The sequence below is a fragment of the Bombina bombina genome, chromosome 5 (assembly GCF_027579735.1).
Source record: "Bombina bombina isolate aBomBom1 chromosome 5, aBomBom1.pri, whole genome shotgun sequence".
In the NCBI taxonomy this organism is placed as follows: Eukaryota; Metazoa; Chordata; class Amphibia; order Anura; family Bombinatoridae; genus Bombina; species Bombina bombina.
Window position 1 is genome coordinate 756,965,741 of NC_069503.1, and position 22,245 is coordinate 756,987,985.

The 22,245-nt window shown below is 34.9% G+C and overlaps 1 protein-coding gene across 8 annotated transcripts in view; it reads right to left on the bottom strand.

Annotated features, from left to right (window-relative positions):
* NFATC1 (nuclear factor of activated T cells 1) overlaps nucleotides 1-22,245 on the bottom strand; it is a 351,303-nt gene that overhangs the window by 61,570 nt on the left and 267,488 nt on the right. Inside the window, exon 10 of one of the 8 annotated variants that reach the window (XM_053714837.1) lies at nucleotides 16,516-16,562. The exons of the other annotated variants lie outside the window; for them this stretch is intronic. Coding sequence (XP_053570812.1) covers nucleotides 16,531-16,562 — 32 coding nt within the window. The 3' untranslated portion in view covers nucleotides 16,516-16,530. Of the gene's footprint in view, nucleotides 1-16,515; nucleotides 16,563-22,245 lie in introns of those variants that run through there. 8 annotated transcript variants of the gene reach the window in all.

The following is a 22,245-nucleotide window of genomic DNA, read 5'->3' on the forward strand; positions in this document are numbered from 1 at the left end:
ATCCAAAAATTCTCTTTTGTGATTCAGACAGAGCATACCATTTTAAACAAAATATCTTTATTCCAAGTCCTTAAAAAGCAAAAATCAGCATGGTCAGGTATTCAACAATTAGACTGTCTAACGTGTTTCGCTATCCATAGTGGCGCTTACTCATAGGGGCCTATTTAACAATGTGCGAGCGGACATGATATGAAGTAGCATATTATGTCCACTGCACATTGCGGCACATCAATAAATGTCGAGATAATACGCTGTCAGCATTTATCATTGCACCAGCAGTTCTTGTGAACTGCTGGTGCAATGACGCCCCCTGCAGATTTGCGGCCAAGGGGTGTCAATCAACCCGATCATATTCGATCGGGTTGATTTCTGTCTCCTGCCTCAGAGCAGGCGGACAAGTTATGGAGCAGCGGTCTGAAGGCTCGCCGGAAACAAGGGGCCTCAAGCTCCATACAGAGTTTGATAAATATGTTCAATAGACTCATCATTGTTGATTGTTGGATACCTGAACATGCTGATTTTTTGTTTTATTCTTGCTCACTTGAGTGCAAGTTACTTTGTGTGCTATAGATTGTATTTGCGGTTTGATCCACCACTGTAACTGCACTCCAGGTCGGGTCAGCCTCGTTTTGGAGTTTCCATTACATATCCATATTACGGAACTAGTCAAGACCTAGCAAGTAAAAGCGAAATACTATTTTAAAAAAGTTTCCAATTTACTTTTGTTATCAAATTAGCTTAATTACATTCTGTGCTGAAGAGATACCTAGGTAGGCATCTGGAACACTACATGGTAGGAAATAGTGCTGCCATCTAGTGCTCTTGCAACTAGATAACATTCTTGCAAAACTGCTGCCATATAGTGCTCCAGAAATTGGCCGGCTCCTTAGCATACATCCCTGCTTTTCAACAAAAAATACAAAGAGTATAAAGAAAAAATGATAATAGAAGTAAATTAGAAAGTTGTTTAAAATCGCATGCTCTATCTGAATCATGCAAGAACAATTTTGGGTTTCATATCCCTTTAAATCTGCTGTCTACTCACACCAAACTCATGCAGACATGTTCCCTAGCTGGGAACTTTGTCCACTTGATAAATGTACATTTTTATGCTAATAAAAAAAAAACTCTTACATAAAGGGACAGTAAACACCTTGGAGATTTTTATAGAAAATGTTTAGGTAGGCATAATGAAACAACTTCACATTATATTTTCCTTATTTAGTTCCCCCTTTTCCTCTAATTTAGCTCTGAAAAATTCAGAACTTGAAATGCACCCTACTGACTTTTCAACTCTGCCATATCTCTGCTCCTCACTGGCTTTATCTTATAACAACTGCAAAACAATGCAGTTGACTAATGCCCAGATTAGCTCCTCCAAACAAGACAAATGGTAGGTGGAGTTTGGATATTGAAAACCAATTGCAGTAAAAAAAGATGTGAATTTGTTTTAAAAACGTTAACTTAACTAATATGTTATTCTATAACAACACAACAGAATGTCTTGTGCTTACTGTCCTCTTAAAAACAAGGACAGTAGAGATTTTATAATTAAGTAGAGAATTTATATAATTCATTTTTGTATTGCTGATCAATATAATTTGCGCAGGCTGCTCTTTTCTGAATACCTTTCAACTGTGTCATTGGGGCCGATTTATGAAGATGCGGGCAGACATGATCTGCTGTAGCGGATCTTGTCCGCCCGACATTGATAAATGCAGACAGCATAAGCTATCGGCATTAATCATTGCACAAGCATTTTGTGTGAAATGCTTGTGCCATGCCGCTCCCTGCACATTCGCGATTGGCCGCTAGCAGGGGGTGTCAATCATCCCGATCGTATCTGATCGGGGTGATTGCTTTCCTCTGCCTCAGAGGTGGAGGACGAGTTAAGGAGCCGCGGTCTTAAGACCGCTGCTACTTCATTTATGTATTTGCAGCTGCATAAATCAGCCCCTATGGGGTTTTTTTCCCCATGTAATTTCATTACCATGATATAGAAAATATAAAAAATTAGGATAATTCAGAAGATAGAGCACCACACAACTGTGCGAAGGTTTGCAAGTACAAAGCTCCCTGGTGCATGCTTCCATACCAGTACATAAGTATGTACAAGTGTTAGATGCATGTTTAAATGATTTACTAGCATATACATGCTCAAGAAAAGTTAATACATAGGGCCCTATTTATTAAGGCATCAACTTGTGATGCCCATGTATTTTTTAGTCAAAGTCCACTTATAGAATTTATCAATGTACAAACTTTATTAAAATTAATGTATGGTTTGAGCAAGCGAACATACCTTCAATTATCATTCACGTCAAACCGTTTACAGCTAATTCTCATGCAGATTTATCATTGCCTATCATTTATCACGTCACTTTTCAGGTTATTAATGAATCAATGCATTCGTAACAATGTTATCATCAACCTCCGCAATTAATTTTTGCCAGCTTTTATGTGGCATATACAATTAGAATTAATAGGTGTTGGAGACAAATCACAAACAGCATAAAAGGTGCCAACAGAACAGTTTTGTGACAAAACATACACTTGCGTTGTTGTTGGTAGATCTTATAAGGATGGAGGGCCAGCTACAATTAGTTCTTTATAATAGAACTAGGCTACATTTAAAAGATAAAGCTGAAGCAGAAGTAATTCCGATAAGAAGATGACATTGGGTGCCCAGAGTCTTTCTGCCAAGATGTGGACTAGAGGCATTAACAGACCGAGAGATTGTGCAGAAGTTTCTAATGACCGTGAGTCCATTTTGATTCTTTACAATGAGGTTAGTGAAGCTATTGAGCCTTAAACATCCCATACACAGGCAATCCCGGGATTTGAAAATTACTTGCTGCTCTACACTTTTTGCCACCAGATCTTTCCAGTCTGTGTCTAGTGTGGTTATTGGAATGAGCCAGCCAACATTTTACCATCATCTGAAGACATTGTTGAAGGCACTTTTTGAAATCTTACCACACTATGGGGCTGAGTTATCAAGCTTCAAATGGAGCTTGATGCCCCTGTTTCCGCACGAGCCTTCAGGCTCACTGGAAACAGTAGTTATGAAGCAGCAGTCTAAAGTCCGCTGCTCCATAACTTGTCCACTGCCTCTGAGGCTGCGGTCTTTAATCCACCCGATCCTATACGATCGGGCTGATTGACAACCCCTGCTAGTGGCAGATTGGCCGTGAATCTGCAGGGGGCGGCATTGCACAAGCAGTTCACCAGAACTGCCTGTGCAATGATAAATGCCAACAGCGTATGCTGTCGGCATTATTGATGTGCGGTGGACATGATACGCTACATCGTATCATGTCCGTCCGCACTTTAGTAAATCGGCCCCTATATATGTTTGCCCAGCATACAGACAGAATGACATGCTGTGAAATCACATTTTTATAGAATTTACAGTGTTCCCAAAGTGCTTGGTGCAATTGATTACACTCATATAGCTGTGAAGGCAGCTTGTGAAAGGGAGGAAATATATTGGAATAGAAAACACTGCCACTTACTGAATGTCCAGATGGTGTGTGAACCCATTATAAAGATCATTAGTGTGCGTTCTAACTTTCTTGGGTCATGCCATGATTCATACATTTTTTGGCAGTCCAGTACCCTGTGCAGATTTCTTCTCACAAGCAATCTTGGCCTTGGTGATGAACTTAATATAACTGTAAGGTGTATTTACAATGTTCAACATTCTCCTTGTAAGCTCCCTAAGTGCTCATCTTGTCTGGAATTTTTCCCCAAATTAAAGTTTTATGCTTTACAACCAAACAGAAAGCCATAGTATTCAAAAATCTTGTCCACGAGTATGTTGGTCATGAGAGAATTGGACATTTCTTCCAGATTTAGTTTTACCATACTGGGTTACGTCACTTCCAGAAGCCATCTTAACTACCATGACAATTTAGCCGCTACCAACAAATGAATCAATAAAACTTGATATCACGTTAGATAAATCAAATTTGCTGTGGCTGTGACATTTGACACCTTGCACGTCACGTGAGCATTTAAGTACGCTGTATATACTGTGCACTTTTGCACATCCTCAGATGCTGGTGTCTCAGAAAGTGTGCATATAAAAAGAATGTACATCATTTGATAATGAAAGTATATTGGAAAGTTTTTTATCTGAATCATGAAATTTTAATTATGACTTCGGTGGCCCTTTAAAACAGTGATCTTTCATATGCCTTATGTGTTGAAATGTGTTGAATGTAATGTCCCTTTATAGGTTTACATTATTGGCATATATATAGGGAAAGATTTGGCTTGAGCATCCTTAAACAACAAAGGGATTTATGAAAGTTTGAATTATTGTAAATTTAAAAACAACAAAATAATCATTTTAATGCCAAGCGCATTCGCAGCTTAATCTCTGTGTTCTCTTCCCCAAATGCTGCATGCCAGTAGAATGCAAAGTGACTATACCCTGGATCTCTTAATTTAACCACAACAGTTAAAAAAGTAAGAGGGGATGCAAAGTTCTACATTTCCAGCAGGCAAGCACTGAAACCCGATGTGTCATGACTTTTGTATGGCATGAAAAAAGTATTTTGCATTTGGATTTCCATGTTTTGTAAAACTTCTAAATAATGATAATATATATATATATATAGCCCCTTCACTATTCAAGGAACATGAAACCCAAAATGTTTCTTTTGTAAGATCATACCATTTTTAAAGTTTCCAATTTACTTCTATTATCACATTTGCTTAATTCTCATTGTATTCTTTGTTGAAGAAATAAGTAGATAGTTAGCGTGTCAAAGTCTGTAGAACTATTTGACAGGAAAAATTGCTACCATCTAGTGTTCTTACAAATGTATAACATTCTTGAAAGACTGTTGCCATGAGCTTACTTTCCTATTTTTCAACAATTTATACCAAAGGAACGAAGAAAATTTGATCATTTAGGTCAACTGGAAATTTGCTTAAAAAGTACATGTTCTATCTGAATCATGAAAGAAGCATGCTGGGTTTGAGGTATTTTTATGTAGCGAAAGTTTGAATCATGGGCCATGTCTATATATGAAAGTTTCACCCATTTTATTCTATCCTGGGCTCTTAACATCCTTGTAAATTTAAAACAATTACTTATGACCTGAAAAACGAAATAAGTGCCGACTGGATGTACCTACATTTTTCTATCTGACGATAACCACCAGGGTAACAGATCAGCACAGTGAAATATAGTCATCAATATAGCCTGATATAACATATTTAACATACACAACAAAAATACAATCTAAAACTACTGCAAATGTAATTCTTGCTTGTATACAATATATTTGTAGATACTATCTAGAAATGGTGTCCAGCATCAACCAAAGTAAAACAAGATGGATTTTAAACATTTGTTTACCAAAATAATCCCCTCCAATGTCACATGATTTTATAACATTTTTCTACAATTATACATGTAAGGGAATTCATCATTGTTTATAGAAAAAAAGGAATAAGGGGAGTAGGCTGTTTTTATATATAAGAAAGTCCTGGGCCCTTAGTTTAGGCGCAGCTGAACCTGTTTAAAGGGTTGAAAATGCAGACCCTTAAATTATATATTAAGAGACTTAAGTCTCTTAAGAATTCATCATTGGTCTTCTTTTTCAAAGTGCACACAGAGAACTTTACAGTGATGACTTATTTTCCTGTTCAAGGGAAAAACCTCTTAAGAACTTCCTTGTTTGAAGAGTTTGGAAAGAAGCAATATATAAATTATTATGGGGGATTTCCAAGCATGCTTGAATAATCAGGTTTAACTTTAGTAACTCAAAGGGACATTCTAATGTAAAATTGCATACTCTAATTAGATCATATACATTTTGCAATACGGATCCTGGCTAATTATTTGCTTGAGCACCACAATAGAGGAAACAAATAAATAAAGTCCTGTTTAGGAGCTGCAAGCATTGCAATTTCTGAGTAGGAAACCACCTTAGATTGATGGGTACTTGCGACTGTTCTCCTGATTGGTTCACCCTTGGAGCAGAAGTCCTTGCAACCTCAAAGCTAGACTCTCTATGGAGTTAAAGGGACATAATACTCATTTGCTAAATCACTTGAAACTGATGCAGTATAACTGTAAAAAGCTGACAGGAAAATATCACCTGAGCATCTTATGTAAAAAAAGAAGATATTTTACCTCACAATTTCCTCAGCTCACCAGAGTAAGTCCTTTGTAAAAAGTTATACTTCAGCTGCTGTCCAGCTGCAGGTAAAAAAAAATTAAATGAAGAAATAAACTGCAGCCAATCAGCATCAACAGTGCTGAGGACACTCTTTTACTGTTATCTCATTAAATTTCACTTAACTCTTTTGAGATTTCATAGTAAACTTCCTTAAACTGAATAGGGAAATAACATGAGTGTGCACAAGGTTCACTCCTTTGCCTGTCCCATGACAGACATACTGATTTGCTGCTTAAAATCCTTCACAATGGATTGTGAATACTTAGGACATGTTGAGGTAAAATATCTTTCTTTTTTACATAGAGATGTTCAGGTGATATTTTCTACTCAGCTTTTTACAGCTATGCTGCATCACTTTCAAGTGTTTCCACATTTGGGTATCATAGCCCTTTAATGCATGGGATTCTTGCACTAGAATGTACTTCCCTGCTGGGAAATATTTTATACAATACCCTACCTTATTGAGAAAAACTCAAAGAGGCAACAGATAACTAGAAAATTATTATTATTATTATTATTTTCATTTATTTGTATAGCGCTGCAAACTTTTCTGTATGAGGTGTATCATAATAAAAAAATACTGATATCATGTGATCTACATATAAAGTCATATATGTTGATAACTGACACAATTTTGTCATATATGTATATACTTATAGATAAAATAAAAAAAAAAGTTAAAAAATTCTAGATTTTATTGCCTGACAATTGAAATGCCAAAATGCTTTAACGTTTTCAATCCAAATCTTTGAGCTGCTGATACAAAGATGCAGCCTGTATAAAGATGTGTAATCTTATTAAACTTGTCCATACATGTAATATTTATCTATTACTCCCATAGGGTCATAGAGCATTACACTGGATTTTTAATTAAATTAAAGGGATAGGAAAGTCAAAATTAAACTTGCATGATTCAGATAGAGCATGTCATTTTAAGGCACTTTTAAATACACTTCTATTTTCAAATATGCTTCGTTCTCTTAGTATCCCTCGTTAAAAAATATATACACACATATCATACACTAGTGGGAGCTGCTGCTAATTGGTGCCTGCACACATTTGTCTCTTGTAATTGGCTAAATAGATATTTTCAGCTTCCAGTCAGTAGTGCAATGCTGCCCCTTCAGCAATGGATAACAAGAGAATGAAGAAAATTTAATAATAGAATTAAATTGGAAAGTTGTTTAAAATTGTATGTTCTATCTGAATCATAAAAAGAAAATCTTGGGGTTTAGTATCCCTTTAACTATACATACATACATATATATATATATATATATATATATATATGTATGTATATATATATATATATACTGTATATATATATATATATATATATATATATATATATATATATATATATATATATATAAAATCAATTTTATTTGATTAGATAATTATATTTTTTTAGTTATTATGTTAACAATACATGCTCTAATAAAACATTTTTTGTTCATGGTTCAGTTTTGCACTGATGACAAGCAACTATGGTGACATATGGGACATAGCCACAAGATCTCCATAGCAACCCCTAACAGCTTACTGAAGAAGCAGCAAATATGTGGTGTCCAGGGACCAAATGGTTAAGGATTATAATCAACACAAATGTTTTTTTCCCACAAAATAAAACACATCAGACATCCTGTGTCATCATATTTAGCTTGCTCAGGTGTCACTTCCTACCTCCTCCACACTAAACAATAGCATTTAGCGGTTTAAGTAGGAGTGTAAAGATAATTACTGATCATTTTTGATAAACCTTAGAAATCATTTCAGGAACCTAACAAAAACATGATATAGAATCATGTTTTATTCTGATTATCTGCTTGAAGATAAACATCACTTCTCAATATTGCTTTCAAATATAAAAACAAGAAGCATAAAGCAATGGCATTTTCGGAAAGGAGAGGGGTCATTTTAATTTATTATACAAACAAATCTTCATACTCCGAGTTCTCTCACTTACCTGAAACAATATAATAAAGTATTTCAATATCAATGTTTTCAATATCCTTTATAATTACGGGCATCTAAAGAACACAAATGTATTTGATAAGCAGTATATGATCAGGACTGGACTGGGACCATATATAGGTCCAGGGATTTAAAGGGACACTTAAGTCAAAATGAAACTTTCATTATTCAGATAGAGCATGCAATTTTAAACTACTTTCCAATTCACTTCCATTAACAAAATGTGCACAGTCTTTTTATATTTAAACTTTTTTGAGTCACAGGCTCCTACTGAGCATGTGCAAGAATTCACAGACTAAAAGTATATGCATTTGTGATTGGCTGATGGCTGTCACATGGTACGTGTATGCATTTGTGATTGGCTGATGGCTGTCACATGGTACAGGGGGAGTGGAAATAGACATAACTTTTAAAATTGTCAGAAAAAAAATCTACTACTCATTTTAAGTTCAGACTAAAATCGTCTTGTTATCTTGCATTTGTTGATTATGCAAATTTACTGTGTTTACTGGTCCTTTAAAGGTGGTGCACCCCACATAAGTAAGATGTCTGTCAGCTATGTTGCCATAATAGACCAGATCTCTGGTCCTGCAACACCGCTGCTTAACAGCACGGCAGAAAATATACTTTCTGCTTTACAAAATAGTCAGAAAGTAACACCTTTCCTATTGTTACCCATATTAACAGAGGTTGGTATATAGCAGCAAGACCCACCTAAAAGCCCAGCCCACCGGGCATTTGCCCTGTATGTCCTATGGCCAGTCCAGGCCTGTATATGATATAGTATCTTTCAACTTAACCTCCTATCACCTGAAGAAAAATGATAGAGTAAAAATAATATACCTCCTTTAAAATGGTTGATTCTTGATGCCTTAGGTCATTGGATGGCTTGGAAAAAAGAAGACAGAGTATGTGACTCTGTGCTGAAATAGATCATGGGGGCTGCACAGAAATAGTAACCAGCTAAATTGAAATGCATCATCTAACAGATGTCATCACTACCTTCTACTACTTCCTCGGTCAACATCTACTAAAATATTTGGCCAACCTTATGATATCTCATGGACTACAAATCCATTTATATGAAGCCTGCCCATATCATGTTGATAATGATGTAGCTATTAGAACTTGTATATACTCCCAGATAACTACAATTTAGACACAAATTAAATGCAATTAACTCTATCACTTCCTCAAAAGATAGAACATTTAAAAACCTATAATCATCCTCTATAGAAACCACTTTATCCTTATCTTTTTGCAGATCATATATATCACATACAAGTGTAATCATAAAAATACAATGCTGTAATTCATTAGTGCGCTTTATTATGAAACAAATTCTAACTGCTGACCAGTTTTGCATAAGTAGTACTCCAGAGCAGGAGTTGTCAAGTTATTAGTGGCTACATTGTAGGCCATTCCTGATTGGTTTATTGGCTGTGGGCTGCGCATGAGCCACAATATATTGCAGCTTAAGAGTGGAACTTTAACTGTGTATTTAAACCTTTTGTATAGTTATCAATGAGAAGAAATGAAATAATAATACTCTAATAAGCAAGAGAAGGGCAGGGGAAAATCTTCCAAAATTACTTTTTATTTAAATCAGGAAGATGACAACAGAGCAAAACAACATATTTTATTATTTTTGATCACATTAATAAAGAATATGATATTTATTTAATTAATTGAATATAATATGTAGGCTATTTCTTGTTTCATTATATTCAGCAGCACATCTGATTTTTCTTTATTAGTTAGAATAAATATTCTTTTGTCTATATTTTGTATTTAAGTTCATTTTCTAAGAGTAATCTCTGGAAAGCAGCAGTCTATCAAACAGCAATAATCCCAGTTAGTACAGGCTAGTCAAGCAAGTAAATGGTTAATGCTTGTGCAGTGTTTTTGGACACATGCAAACTGAAGGGGAGACACCGCTTCCTCCCAGATGATTTGAATTCTGCATCTGCCACATCATTTAATACAACCAACCCTTTTTTTCAGTCATCAGCCAAAAGGAAATAGCTTCTCTGCAATGGGAGTCTGGGATTCCTAGCAAACTATCTCAGCTCCTTAAAATAATTGAAACTCATATTCTGCTCCATTTCTGAGTTTTATTACAATGTCAACGAGAGATTAATTTGTTTTAAACTTTTAGTTGTTAAACTGCAATGATATACAGTAGTATACAGCTTGCTGGCAAATAGCTACTGTTAAAAAAAGGGGGAAGACATTGAGTATGGAGGCAGCTCATTGTGAAAGCACGGAGCAAAGCCAAAAGCAGCAAACGTCACGGCTTCCCCTATCCTAGCTGGCTGCATCGAGTACTCGCTATTGACATCTGTCGCTATGGGATACATTTACCCGCTCTGACAAATCTCATCTGGAGACTGTAATTAAAATGAAAACATCTTAAAATGTAATTTCTGCCTCTTAAACATTTACAGATGTTAACTAGATTGCTTAGGGTGTAAAAAGCCTGAGGGTGCATTTCTTTCACTTTACTGATTAAGTGAAACATTTTTATACACACAATTACATTCACGATTATATTTTATTTATATAGCGCCAACATTTTCTGCAGCAATGCGTATGAGTGTTAATAAGCTGCCAAAAAGCAGGAAGGCAGCAATCACACATAGTGAAGCACCAAGTATAATGATGGCACTGGACATGAGTGTGTACAGAGCATTTTCTGAACCTTGTTCATCATGGCACATCAATATAGCAAGAACTGAGGAAACTTTGCTGAACATAGTTATTTAGTGAATGTGATATTTTAGTTAAAAGGGCATTCTGTTGCAAACACTGCATGATCTCAAAATTGTACAGCAAGCCAATTTTGCATTATTGAGTTTAGTTTACATTAGCCCAGACATCAATCAGCCCGATCCTAAACGATCTGGCTGATTGACAGCCCCTGCTAGCGGCCGATTGGCCGCAAATCTGCAGGGAGCGGCATTGCACAAGCAGTTTACAAGAACTGCTTGTGCAATGATAAATGCTGACAGCGTATGCAGTCGGCATTTATCGATGTGCGGTGGACATGATGCACTACATCGTATCATGTCCGCTCGCACTTTCATATATCGGGCCCCTAAAGTAAAGTGTAAGGCATGAATATATGCATAACAAAATAAATGTAAAATATCTTAAAATAAAGTATTTTACTAGTAATTATACATATTAAATGGAAATGAAAGTGCTTTGTGTTTTTGTTTGTAAATAATGTATTAAAGGGACACTGTACCCAAAAAAAATCTTTCGTGATTCAGATTGAGCATGACATTTTAAGCAACTTTCTAATTTACTCCTATTATCAAATTTTCTTCATTCTCTTAGTATCTTTATTTGAAATTCAAGAATGTAAGTTTAGATGCCGGCCTATTTTTGGTGAACAACCTGGGTTGTACTTGCTGATTGGTGGATAAATTCATCCACCAATAAAGAAGTGCTGTCCAGATTACTGAACCCAAAAAAAACTTGCCTTCTTTTTCAAATAAAGGTAGCAAGAAAACGAAGTAAAATTGATAATAGGAGTAAATTAGAAAGTTGCTTAAAATTGCATGCTCTTTCTGAATTACAAAAGAAAATTTGTGGGTTCAGTGTCCCTTTAAAAGGGATATGGTATATGACAAGGTGGAAATGGCTCAAATTTATATAAATATATATATATATATATATATATATATATATATAGTAGAAACAAAGAAGAAATCACTGCAAAACAAAGTTTTATTGCTGTTCAAATCAGGTAAGGTTTATTACGTCCACAAAGACATAAGCAGACTTAAACACCTGACATGTTTTGCGCAGGCGCACCCACTCTTCATCAGAGGTGATCATTCAGAACAGGTATGGAGATTTTAAAGGCTGAGCTTAGCCAATAGAAATACAAGAAATTGTTACTCCCTCAGAAAGTGTAATTAACCCAATGATAGCCTACTCCTGAAGCGTGGACAGAACATATATAGAGGGAATTGTGATAAATTCAAACGTCATCCCTATTGTCTCAATCCACAGATGAGTAGCAGGATCAATTAGGTTAATATCAATTAAAAAGTTAAATAACTTATACAGTTGGGGTGAGTAGCATGATTTCATAATAACAGTACAGAACAATAGATAAAAATAAAATAAAAAAGGAAAAATAACAAATGAAGAGAAATGGAGATAAAAACAAACTTTTAATATATACAAATAAAAATAAATCTAGCAACAATATTAACATATTAAATCCCCACTCCCTTCTTTAGGAGATGACAAATAAATATATTCATATATATACTAGGAACAAAGTAGACAGGTCATACTTTCTAACGTAATAGAGTCCTATAGTATATACAGTAGTTAGACACGAATGTACATATATGAATATATATTTCGCTCAGCTTAATTTAACAATTAAGCTATATGTTATGGGAAGATATAGTAATAACTTGGAAAGGTGTATATATATATATATATATATATAAAATTTACATGGCTCGAAAATTCCAGTGGTCCAGGACGACTTAGAAATCGCAAAGGACGACTTAGAAATTTTACTTTTTCCTATTTTTAACATTGAGTGGACTAGTAACTTTTTCTCTTTGGGCTAGTAGCTTTTAACCCCTGACTAGTGATATTTTCCACACCTGTATTTTATATATATATATATATATATATATATATATATATATATATATGTATGTATTTGTATGTGTGTGGACGTATATGTATGTATGTGTAAAGTACTTTAAAAATATATATTACAATCTAAAATCATAGTTTGACATATTTTGTGGGTTTATCTATATCCTAATGCTCCCTTTAAATAAGAATCTGGATGGATGTACAAGTGTGAAAAGGGGCGCTAAAAGCTAAGGATAAATTTGTAAATTCTAAAGATGTATATTGACAATGCGTGAATACGTAAATGTATATCCAAATTTAAAAAGAATATCCCTTATTTATTTGATGAGAATCGAAATATAAACATACATAATATTGTAAAATGAGAGCAACATAAGCGCAAAATAGCAAATGAAAAGGTTGTGGCCAAAACAATATAAAAACAATGATAAATAGAAACAATGAAAGCAATAAAAAAACAATGAAAAAACAGTGAGTATATGGTAAAAAAGACTTGATTTTAGGCGTCTCAGTATGTGCATGAGGTTTATGTTACAAGATCTCTCTGGACATAATAGTCTCTTTGGACGTAGTAGTAACAATTCTAAGGACACAATATATGCAATAGTATCGATAAAAAGTCTCTTTGGATGGGTTGGTAACAATTCTCAGGGCACAATTGTATCGATTAAAGTATCAAACTGGTGATTGAACAGTTCTAAAATTCATGAAACAGTGGAACAGTGAAGGGTTGGTAACTTTCAATTCCTATATATGAGGAAGCGTTTTTTTGCGAAACGCGCGTCAGGGGTCCTCTGGGAGAAGCCTTGTCTCCCTCTCTTTTAATCCGCTTACCTATGTTGTAAAGGAATATTTAAAAAACCTTATTTCTAACACTATTTGCCCAGCAGTACATCTATACCAGTAATAGTAACTGTAATTAGCCCTCGGATTGTAAGGGCTTAGCCTATATTGACTATTGTGCTGCTGGCTTAGATACACTCTTATTCATTTAATCCACAATGTATATGGAAGGTTTATGTTACAACTGGGTTCAAGTATTTTTAACACTAGCTTAAGATATTGTATGTGTGGATTTTTCTCTTTTTTTCATATATTTGGTTAATAAAGATTATGGTATGAAAGTAAATAATGTATGATTTAATTTTTTATTCTGATTTTCTCTTGGTATAAGTTATAATCTAACACACAGATCATAGCTATCTATATGCAGTTGTATATTCTAATACAATTATATCGTTAGTTGTGTCTTATATAGCTTCTACCAGCCGGGCTTACCCGGGGAATCTTACCAGGACTTTCTTGGTTTGGGACTCCGCTTTGAGTGAAATTAGAGCAAATCTTACCACCAAAGTGGTATATTGCTTCGCGTTTCGGCGCTGTGTAGTGTGCCTTTATCAAGTTTATAACTGCTTTGGGTAGCTATGCGTTTTTTTATAGTCTGTTTGAAGGACCTCCAATTTTTTTTCATTAACCCTTTACTTTCCGTTTCAATGTGTTCAATTGCATATAGTATCTCGTGATTATTCAAAATAATATATTTCAGTGCAGTCCAAGGGTAAACCTCTTATTATCCTCTAAGTTGTGATTTATTTGAGAATAGCATTAATTTTCTCTTTTGCAAATGATTTCTTAATAATATACAGTTATTCATTGATAATGTAAATATTCTAAAGAAAATATTCTAAAGAAAACTCTATGTTGACATATTAGAGCTAATCTACAGAGTGCAAGATGTGTGTCTAAACATACCTTAAGGGTAAGGCTACTGTTTCTATTGTTTATACAGTCGTGCACAATAAAAATTAAAAATAATAATAAAAATAAAAATAGGAGGGCTTACAGGGAAAATTTGTGTATATTAACTACATAAAAATATATGCTAACATTTAAACTATCAATGTAAACTAAAAAATAAAAGTATAACAATGTGAAAAGACTTAAAACGTAACTAAGGGATGTCCCTAATATAAAGGAATAACCAAATACTAATGTATAAATATAGAGCTTCAGAATTGTGATTCATATAAATGGGTTTAAATCAAATTCGGGATTAAGGCCATTGGGTGTTAACGTGTTAAAATTAAAAATAAATTGTGCTTCAACATATAATAGATTCTTCTCCATATCACCTCCTTTATTCTTTGAAAGTGCAAGATGTGTGTCTAAACATACTTTAGGGGGTAAATTCCTACTGTTTTCTATTGTTTATACAGTCGTGCACAATAAAAATAAAGAGCAAGAAAGAGTCTTAAACAAAGGTCTCTCTTTTGCACCAACGTGCAGATTAAATAAATTTGAAACTATGATAAATATCAATCAATTCGTCAGAAAATTAACCTTAAAGAGACACTTCATAAAAAAATCCATTGGAAAGAATGGTTCAAACAGATCAAAAAGAAAAAAACTAATAAAAATTATGTACACACTACATTTAAACCAAAATCCAGATATTATCCCACTCAAGATAAGGGGAAATACTTGGAATTTTTTTGAAAAGACAATAAAAGAAAAGGTACAAAACATTATACACACTAATTTAACTAGAACGGAAAGAACTGTATTAATTGACCTAAAAAATGATCCTAGACTCACAATTAAATCCGCGGATAAAGGCGGAGGTGTAGTTATACTCAACACTGTAGATTATCTGGAAGAAGCTGATAGGTTATTGGGCATCAAAATTACATATAAAAAACGTAACTTTAATCATATAGAAAACCAATGTGTAGCCTTTGATAAATTAAACGACAAAGCCAAAATGGAAGGTATAATCAATTCTAATGAATATAGATTTTTTATCATTTAAACATCCATAAACACCCATTAGTTATTATTTGCTAAAAATTCATAAGTCCCTAGAAAGACCTCCTGGGTGGCCTATTATATCCAGCATAGGCTCACTTACTTTTAATCTGTCTCAATATATCGACCAACTACTACAAAATTATGTACAAAATCTACCCTCCTATTTAAAAAAAAATACTACTGACTTCTTAAACTCCTTAAATAACATTACATGGAATGACAATTATACTCTAGATGTGAACTCCCTATATACCAGCACTGACCACCAACTAGGTATTAAAGCAGTTAACCATTATTTATCCAATAATTTTGAAATGGATAACACACAAATTTAATTTATTCTAAATTGTATCTTATTTATTCTTAACAACAATTACTTTAATTTCAATGGCCAATACTATCTCCAAACAAAAGGAACAGCGATGGGCACAAGGTTTGTGCCCAGTTATGCCAATTTATTTATGGGATTATTTGAACATTAATATATTCTTTAATCCCCCTGGGGCGCAAACCTTGTTGAATCCCCCTCTACAGGCGCTATATCAATGACATTTTTATTGTTTGGAAAGGAGACATAGAACTCCTTGACTCTTTCTTCTAAGATCTAAATTCCAACATTGTGCGACTCTGCAAACGGATTAAATACATAAGTAAAGTCATATTCTGGAGCCACAGACATTACAGATATTGAGCAGGAAACCACCGCTTTTTGGCAGCTAGATGCAAATGCCACTTCTGATTAGCTTACCAGCCTTTAAAGGGACATTGTACTCAAACATTTTCTGATATATTACAAATATGTTTTTGCATATATTTTATTTTACGTAAACCCTATTTAAATTATTGGATTGGTGTATGAAATACACTAATACCACTGTATTAATACTCACTGGCTGACAATGATAACTCCTCAGCTCTATTGGAAGACAGGGACACGCATCCACAACCCTGATAAGAAAAAAATCAGGAGAGGAATATCTATTAAAAAAAGCCTTAAATACATTTAGAAAGGCTCTCCTTCAGATAGCTCCCAGGAAAAACTGAGACGATAGTTCTTTTAAAGTTAGATATTAATATAGATTATAATTCTATGGAGAAAACACATTTTGGTGAATGTTTTTTTTTTGTAAAGGTGTGTGTAAGTGAAAGTGAAATATAAAGAGACATAAAATAGATAGATATATAAGAAATTTACCTTACATTGCAAAAGGTCTGCATATAAAATAATTGTTTTAAAAGCTTTTAAACTGTAATTTTGTAGGCAACATTTACAGTCCAGAATCGCATCCTTTTAAAAGCCTCCCGGCAGGAGTTCTTGTTTACCTATCATCACATATAAAAACAACACAAAATGCATCATCCATATAACATTACTTATTATGTAATTTTCACCTTTTATCAATCTGCACAAAGGCCAATTTATATTACAAATTTGCTTCAAGAGCTCGATGGAAATTCACTGTAAGAAACTCCTCCCTGTATAACCTTTCAGCTAGCCCATTCTTTATGCAATCTCTCATGCTTTCTGTCTCATTCAGCCTAAGGACTCCGTTTATCAAGCAGTGGAAGCCGCTTTAGAGCCCTTGTGGGGCAAGCTCGCTCATGTGAACCTACTTGCCGAAAATAAGTATCAGTAGTCATCCAACCGCAGCTTCAAAACTTCTCCACCAGTTCAAAGGTGGTGGAGTTCAAATACACCAAACTCAGACATTTGGGGTGATTGACAGTCCCTGCTCATATGTGATTGGTTGCAGGGGAGCAGGGGTGGCACTGCGAAAGAAAATACCTGCACAATGTTAAATGCGGGCAATAGACATACAGAGTTCCTTGATTTGATAATTGGGGCATTAAATATCTAGATGCTAACTCTTTGGAGTAGAGAACATTGCTCCAACCATCAATGTATCTTGCAGTATTGTATTATAATGCCAAGCTTTAACTATTTATAGTCTCATAGCTCAGTGCTATTGCATGTGGAGCCAATTTACAAATAAGTAATTATACTGCTAGCTCTACTACTCCTTATAATGATAATTGGGTTATAACTACCGATGGGCAACTGTTGCAGGTTTGAAACTAGAATTTCCCCATGACATACATTAAAAAGTTCTGTTTTTATAGAATAAATAATTACAGTCGAATACTGAATACTAACATTCAAAAATTAAATGTAAATATCAATTCCCATAGTTTTACACTGAAGTCTACAAAACTCATATTTAGGATATTCCAAAGTTTAGTTTGATAAAGGGAGAATTATTATTTTATTTGTAAAAAGCAAATATCTAATGTTTTCCAAACACTTATTTAACCTTTGTTTAGAATTAATTAAAGAGGTCAGCATTTGACATGTATAGCTGTCAATAACCTTAGTTTAATTGGTCACTTTGTTTCTATTTTTCTACTAGAATTATTTTTCTAAAATTTTTTTTTAAAAAAATGTAACACAAAAAAAGATTAAATTAAAGACGTGGAGTGGACAGCGCTGTGCATCAAGCAAAGGGGGTTTCTGAGCTTGTTGAAAGGCTGAGCAAGCAGAACTCTCTTTGCTGCACACGTGTCATTTCCACCTCTATAGTGCAAGTGAAGTGGAACTTTTCAGTGAGCCAAGTACTTCATGATTTACAGAGACGTATCATATGACTCCAGAATACCCTACAGAAGGTGATAGCTTAATGCTCCATCCTGACATTCACAATCCAGACAGAGATGTTGACTATTTTTTCTTCTTTTGCAACTGGCTTTGATTGGAGCTAGAGACCTGGTAAATCAAGAGGAATTTCTATCTTTTTTTTTCTATCCTCTTGCTGCTTTCCGGTGCCTACTTCCTGCCATATCTAAAAAAACAGCAGCTGCACGGACTGATAGAGAAGAATCCCAGGGTAATGACTTTCACAAATGAGGTGGAAAACTACAAATGAGTTTTGGGAAAAGAGAAGAGGAGAGTTGAAAGGGAGCTGATAACACGGGCACAACATCAGATTTAGTAATAGGAATGATTGTGTAACTGGCCCCCTGATGTCTACAAACAAAGAACAAGACCACTGTGATTTAGACATTGCAATGATAACTTAAAGTGCAAGTAAGGATAACAAGACAGCAGACTTTGGTGCATTAGTCCTATTGTGTTTCATATCTAATGCAGATTAGAGAAAATCCCATGTTGTCAGATAAAGTAGACATATATTTCAGGATAAAAGCATTTACATCTGGTTTACACGTTGAATATTTATAGAGATCAGCCCACTACAACTGTTAACCCTAATAATTCTGATTCTATGAGAAAACAAAATATGTTTCCAGTTAGAATTTATTTTTCCTACTATACTATGTTCAAACATCATTAGCTTCTGAAACAAAACTAGATACTATGTAAAACAAAATGTCCATTTGCACTGCACCAGATTTAGGTAAGGTTGTAGGATAACCTCTGTCAGCTCGTGCACGCTTTCCCCATATACATCAATGGGGAGAGAGTGTTAGAAAAAAAAACCCTGAAGCGCGGAATGGCGATTGCCGTAACGCAACTCAATTGATGTCTATGGGGAAAAAAAGTTAAGTTTATACCTAACACCCTAACATAAACCCCAAGTCTAAACACCCCTAATCTGCTGCCCCCAACACCAAAATAAAGTTATTAACCCCTAAACCTCTGGCCTCCCACATCACCGCCACTAAATAAACCTATTAACCCCTAAACTGCCAGCCCCCCACATTGCAAAAACTAAATTAAACTATTAACCCCTAAACCTAACAACCCCCTGACTTTAAATAGAAATTACAATATACCTATCTTAAAATAAATAAAAATTAAAAAAAACCTAAGTTTAAACTAACAATTAACCTAACATAACTATTATACTAAAATTAAAGTAACTACCAATTAAATAAACTAAATTACACATTAAAAAAAACTAACACTACTAAAAAAATATAAGTCTAAAATTACAAAAAATAAAAAATACTAAATTACAAAAGATAACAAACACTAAATTAAGAAAAATAACAAATGATATTATCCAAAATAAAAACAATTACACCTAATCTAATAGCCCTATAAAAATAAAAAAGCCCCCCAAAATAAAAAAAAATGCTAGCCTATAATAAACTACCAATACCACTTAAAAGGGCCTTTTGTAGGACATTGCCCTAAAGAAATCAGCTCTTTTACCTGTAAAAAAAACAAAGACCCCCCAACAGTAAAACCCACCACCCAACCAACCCCCCAAAATAAAAAACCTAACTCTAACAAAAACCTAAGCTACCCATTGCCCTGAAAAGGGCATTTGTATGGGCATTGCCCTTAAAAGGGCATTCAGCTCTTTTACATTGCCCTTAAAAGGGCATTCAGCTCTTTTACCTAAAGCCCAAACCCTAATCTAAAAAAAAACCCACCCAAAAAAAGTAAAAAAAAAAACTAACACTAACCCCCAACGATCCACTTACAGTTTCTGAAGTCCGGACATCCAGACGGCAAGAAGTCTTCATCCTGGTGGCGAGGTCTTCATCCATCTATCCAGGCCGCGTCTTCTATCTTCACCCAGGCGGCATCTACTATCTTCATCCCAGCGGCGTCTTCTATCTTCATCCCAGTGGCGCGGAGTGGGTACATCCTTGAAGACATCCGGCGCGGAGCTTTCTCTTCATACGGTCACCGCCGTACACCGAATCTTCAATGCAAGGGAGCCTTTTCAAAATTGCGTCTTTTGCATTCCTATTGGCTGATTTGATTTTTGAAATTTAAATCAGCCAATAGGATGTGAGCTACTGAAATTCTATTGGCTATTCAAATAAAAAATGCATTGAAGATTCAGTGTACGGTGGTGACCAGTATGAAGAGGACGCTCCGCTCCAGATGTCTTCAAGGGTGGACCCGCTCCGCGCCACCGGGATGAAGATAGAAGACGCGGCAGGGATGAAGATAGAAGATGCCGCCTGGATGGATAAAGACCTTGCCGCCTGGATGAAGACTTCTCGCCGCCTGGATGTCCGAACTTCAGAAACTGTAAATGGATCATAGGGGGTTAGTGTTAGGTTTTTTTTTAGATTTTTTGGGTGGGGGTTTTTTTTTAGATTAGGGTTCGGGCTTTAGGTAAAAGAGCTGAATGCCCTTTTAAGGGCAATGTAAAAGAGCTGAATGCCCTTTTAAGGGCAATGACCATACAAATGCCCTTAAAAGGGCAATGGGTAGCTTAGGTTTTTGTTAGAGTTAGGTTTTTTATTTTGGGGGGTTGGTTGGATGGTGGGTTTTACTGTTGGGGGATCTTTGTATTTTTTTACAGGTAAAAGAGCTGATTTCTTTAGGGCAATGCCCAACAAAAGGCCCTTTTAAGGGCTATTGGTAGTTTATTGTAGGCTAAGTTTTTTTTTTATTTTGTGGGGCTTTTTTATTTTTATAGGGCTATTAGATTAGGCCTAATTGTTTTTATTTTGCATAATTGCGTTTGTTATTTTTCGTAATTTAGTGTTTGTTATCTTTTGTAATTTAGTATTTTTTATTTTTTGTCATTTTAGACTTACATTTTTTTAGTAGTGTTAGTTTTTTTTTATGTGTACTGTAGTTATTTTAATTTTAGTATAATAGTTATGTTAGGTTAATTGTTAGTTTAAACTTAGGTTTTTTAATTTCACAGGTAAGTTTTTATTTATTTTAAGATAGGGATATTGTAATTTTAATTTAAAGTTAGGGGGTTGTTAGGTTTAGGGGTTAATAGTTTAATTTAGTTTTTTTGCAATGTGGGGGCTGGTGCTTTAGGGGTTAATAGGTTTATTTAGTGGCGGTGATGTGGAAGGCCAGAGGTTTAGGGGTTAATAACTTTATATAGTGGTGGCGATGTTGGGGAGCAGTGGAATAGGGGTTAATAGCTTTATTATAGTGCTGGCGATCTCGGGGAGCGGCGGAATAGGGGTTAATAGCTTTATTATAGTGTCGGTGTTGTCTGGGTGCAGGGGAATAGGGGTTAATACGTTTTAAATAGTGTTTGCAAAGCAGGAGGGCAGCGGAATAGAGGTTAATAGGTAGTTTATGGGTGTTAGTGTACTTTGAAACATTTTAGGTATGAGTTTTGTGAAACATTTTTGTTGTGCAAAACTCATAACTACTGGTCTCAGATAGCGGAACGGATTGTGTCGGTATAGGCTGTAATGCAAGCATTTTAGCCTCACTGCACAACCTGTAAAACCGGTACTATAGAAATCCCATGCAAAAACGTCATTTTTTTAAGTGCAGGCTTGACGTTGCATTGCAGGCTAAAATGCTTGCGTTATAGCAATACCGACAAGACTTGTAATGGCTGCGTTACTCTTTTTACGCTGAAATGGACATTTTTTCAGTGTTAAAACCGTAACGGAAAACTCGTAATCTAGGTCAAAGAAATTAAAAGAGGAAAGAATACACAGTCTATTAAACAGCCCTCACTAACATACACAAAAGAAAACTTTTAATAAATAAAAGACAAAATAAAGGAAAATAAAAAGGAGACAACCTAGTCATCAATAGTGAGACACCACCACAAGATCAGATACTTCCCTGGGCTAAAAGAACTGTTATGAATACTGAATGCTTGGGTGAGATTTAGATGGAAAAAGGATCATACCCCAGAACATCCACGGTCAGCCCCTTTTTCTATCT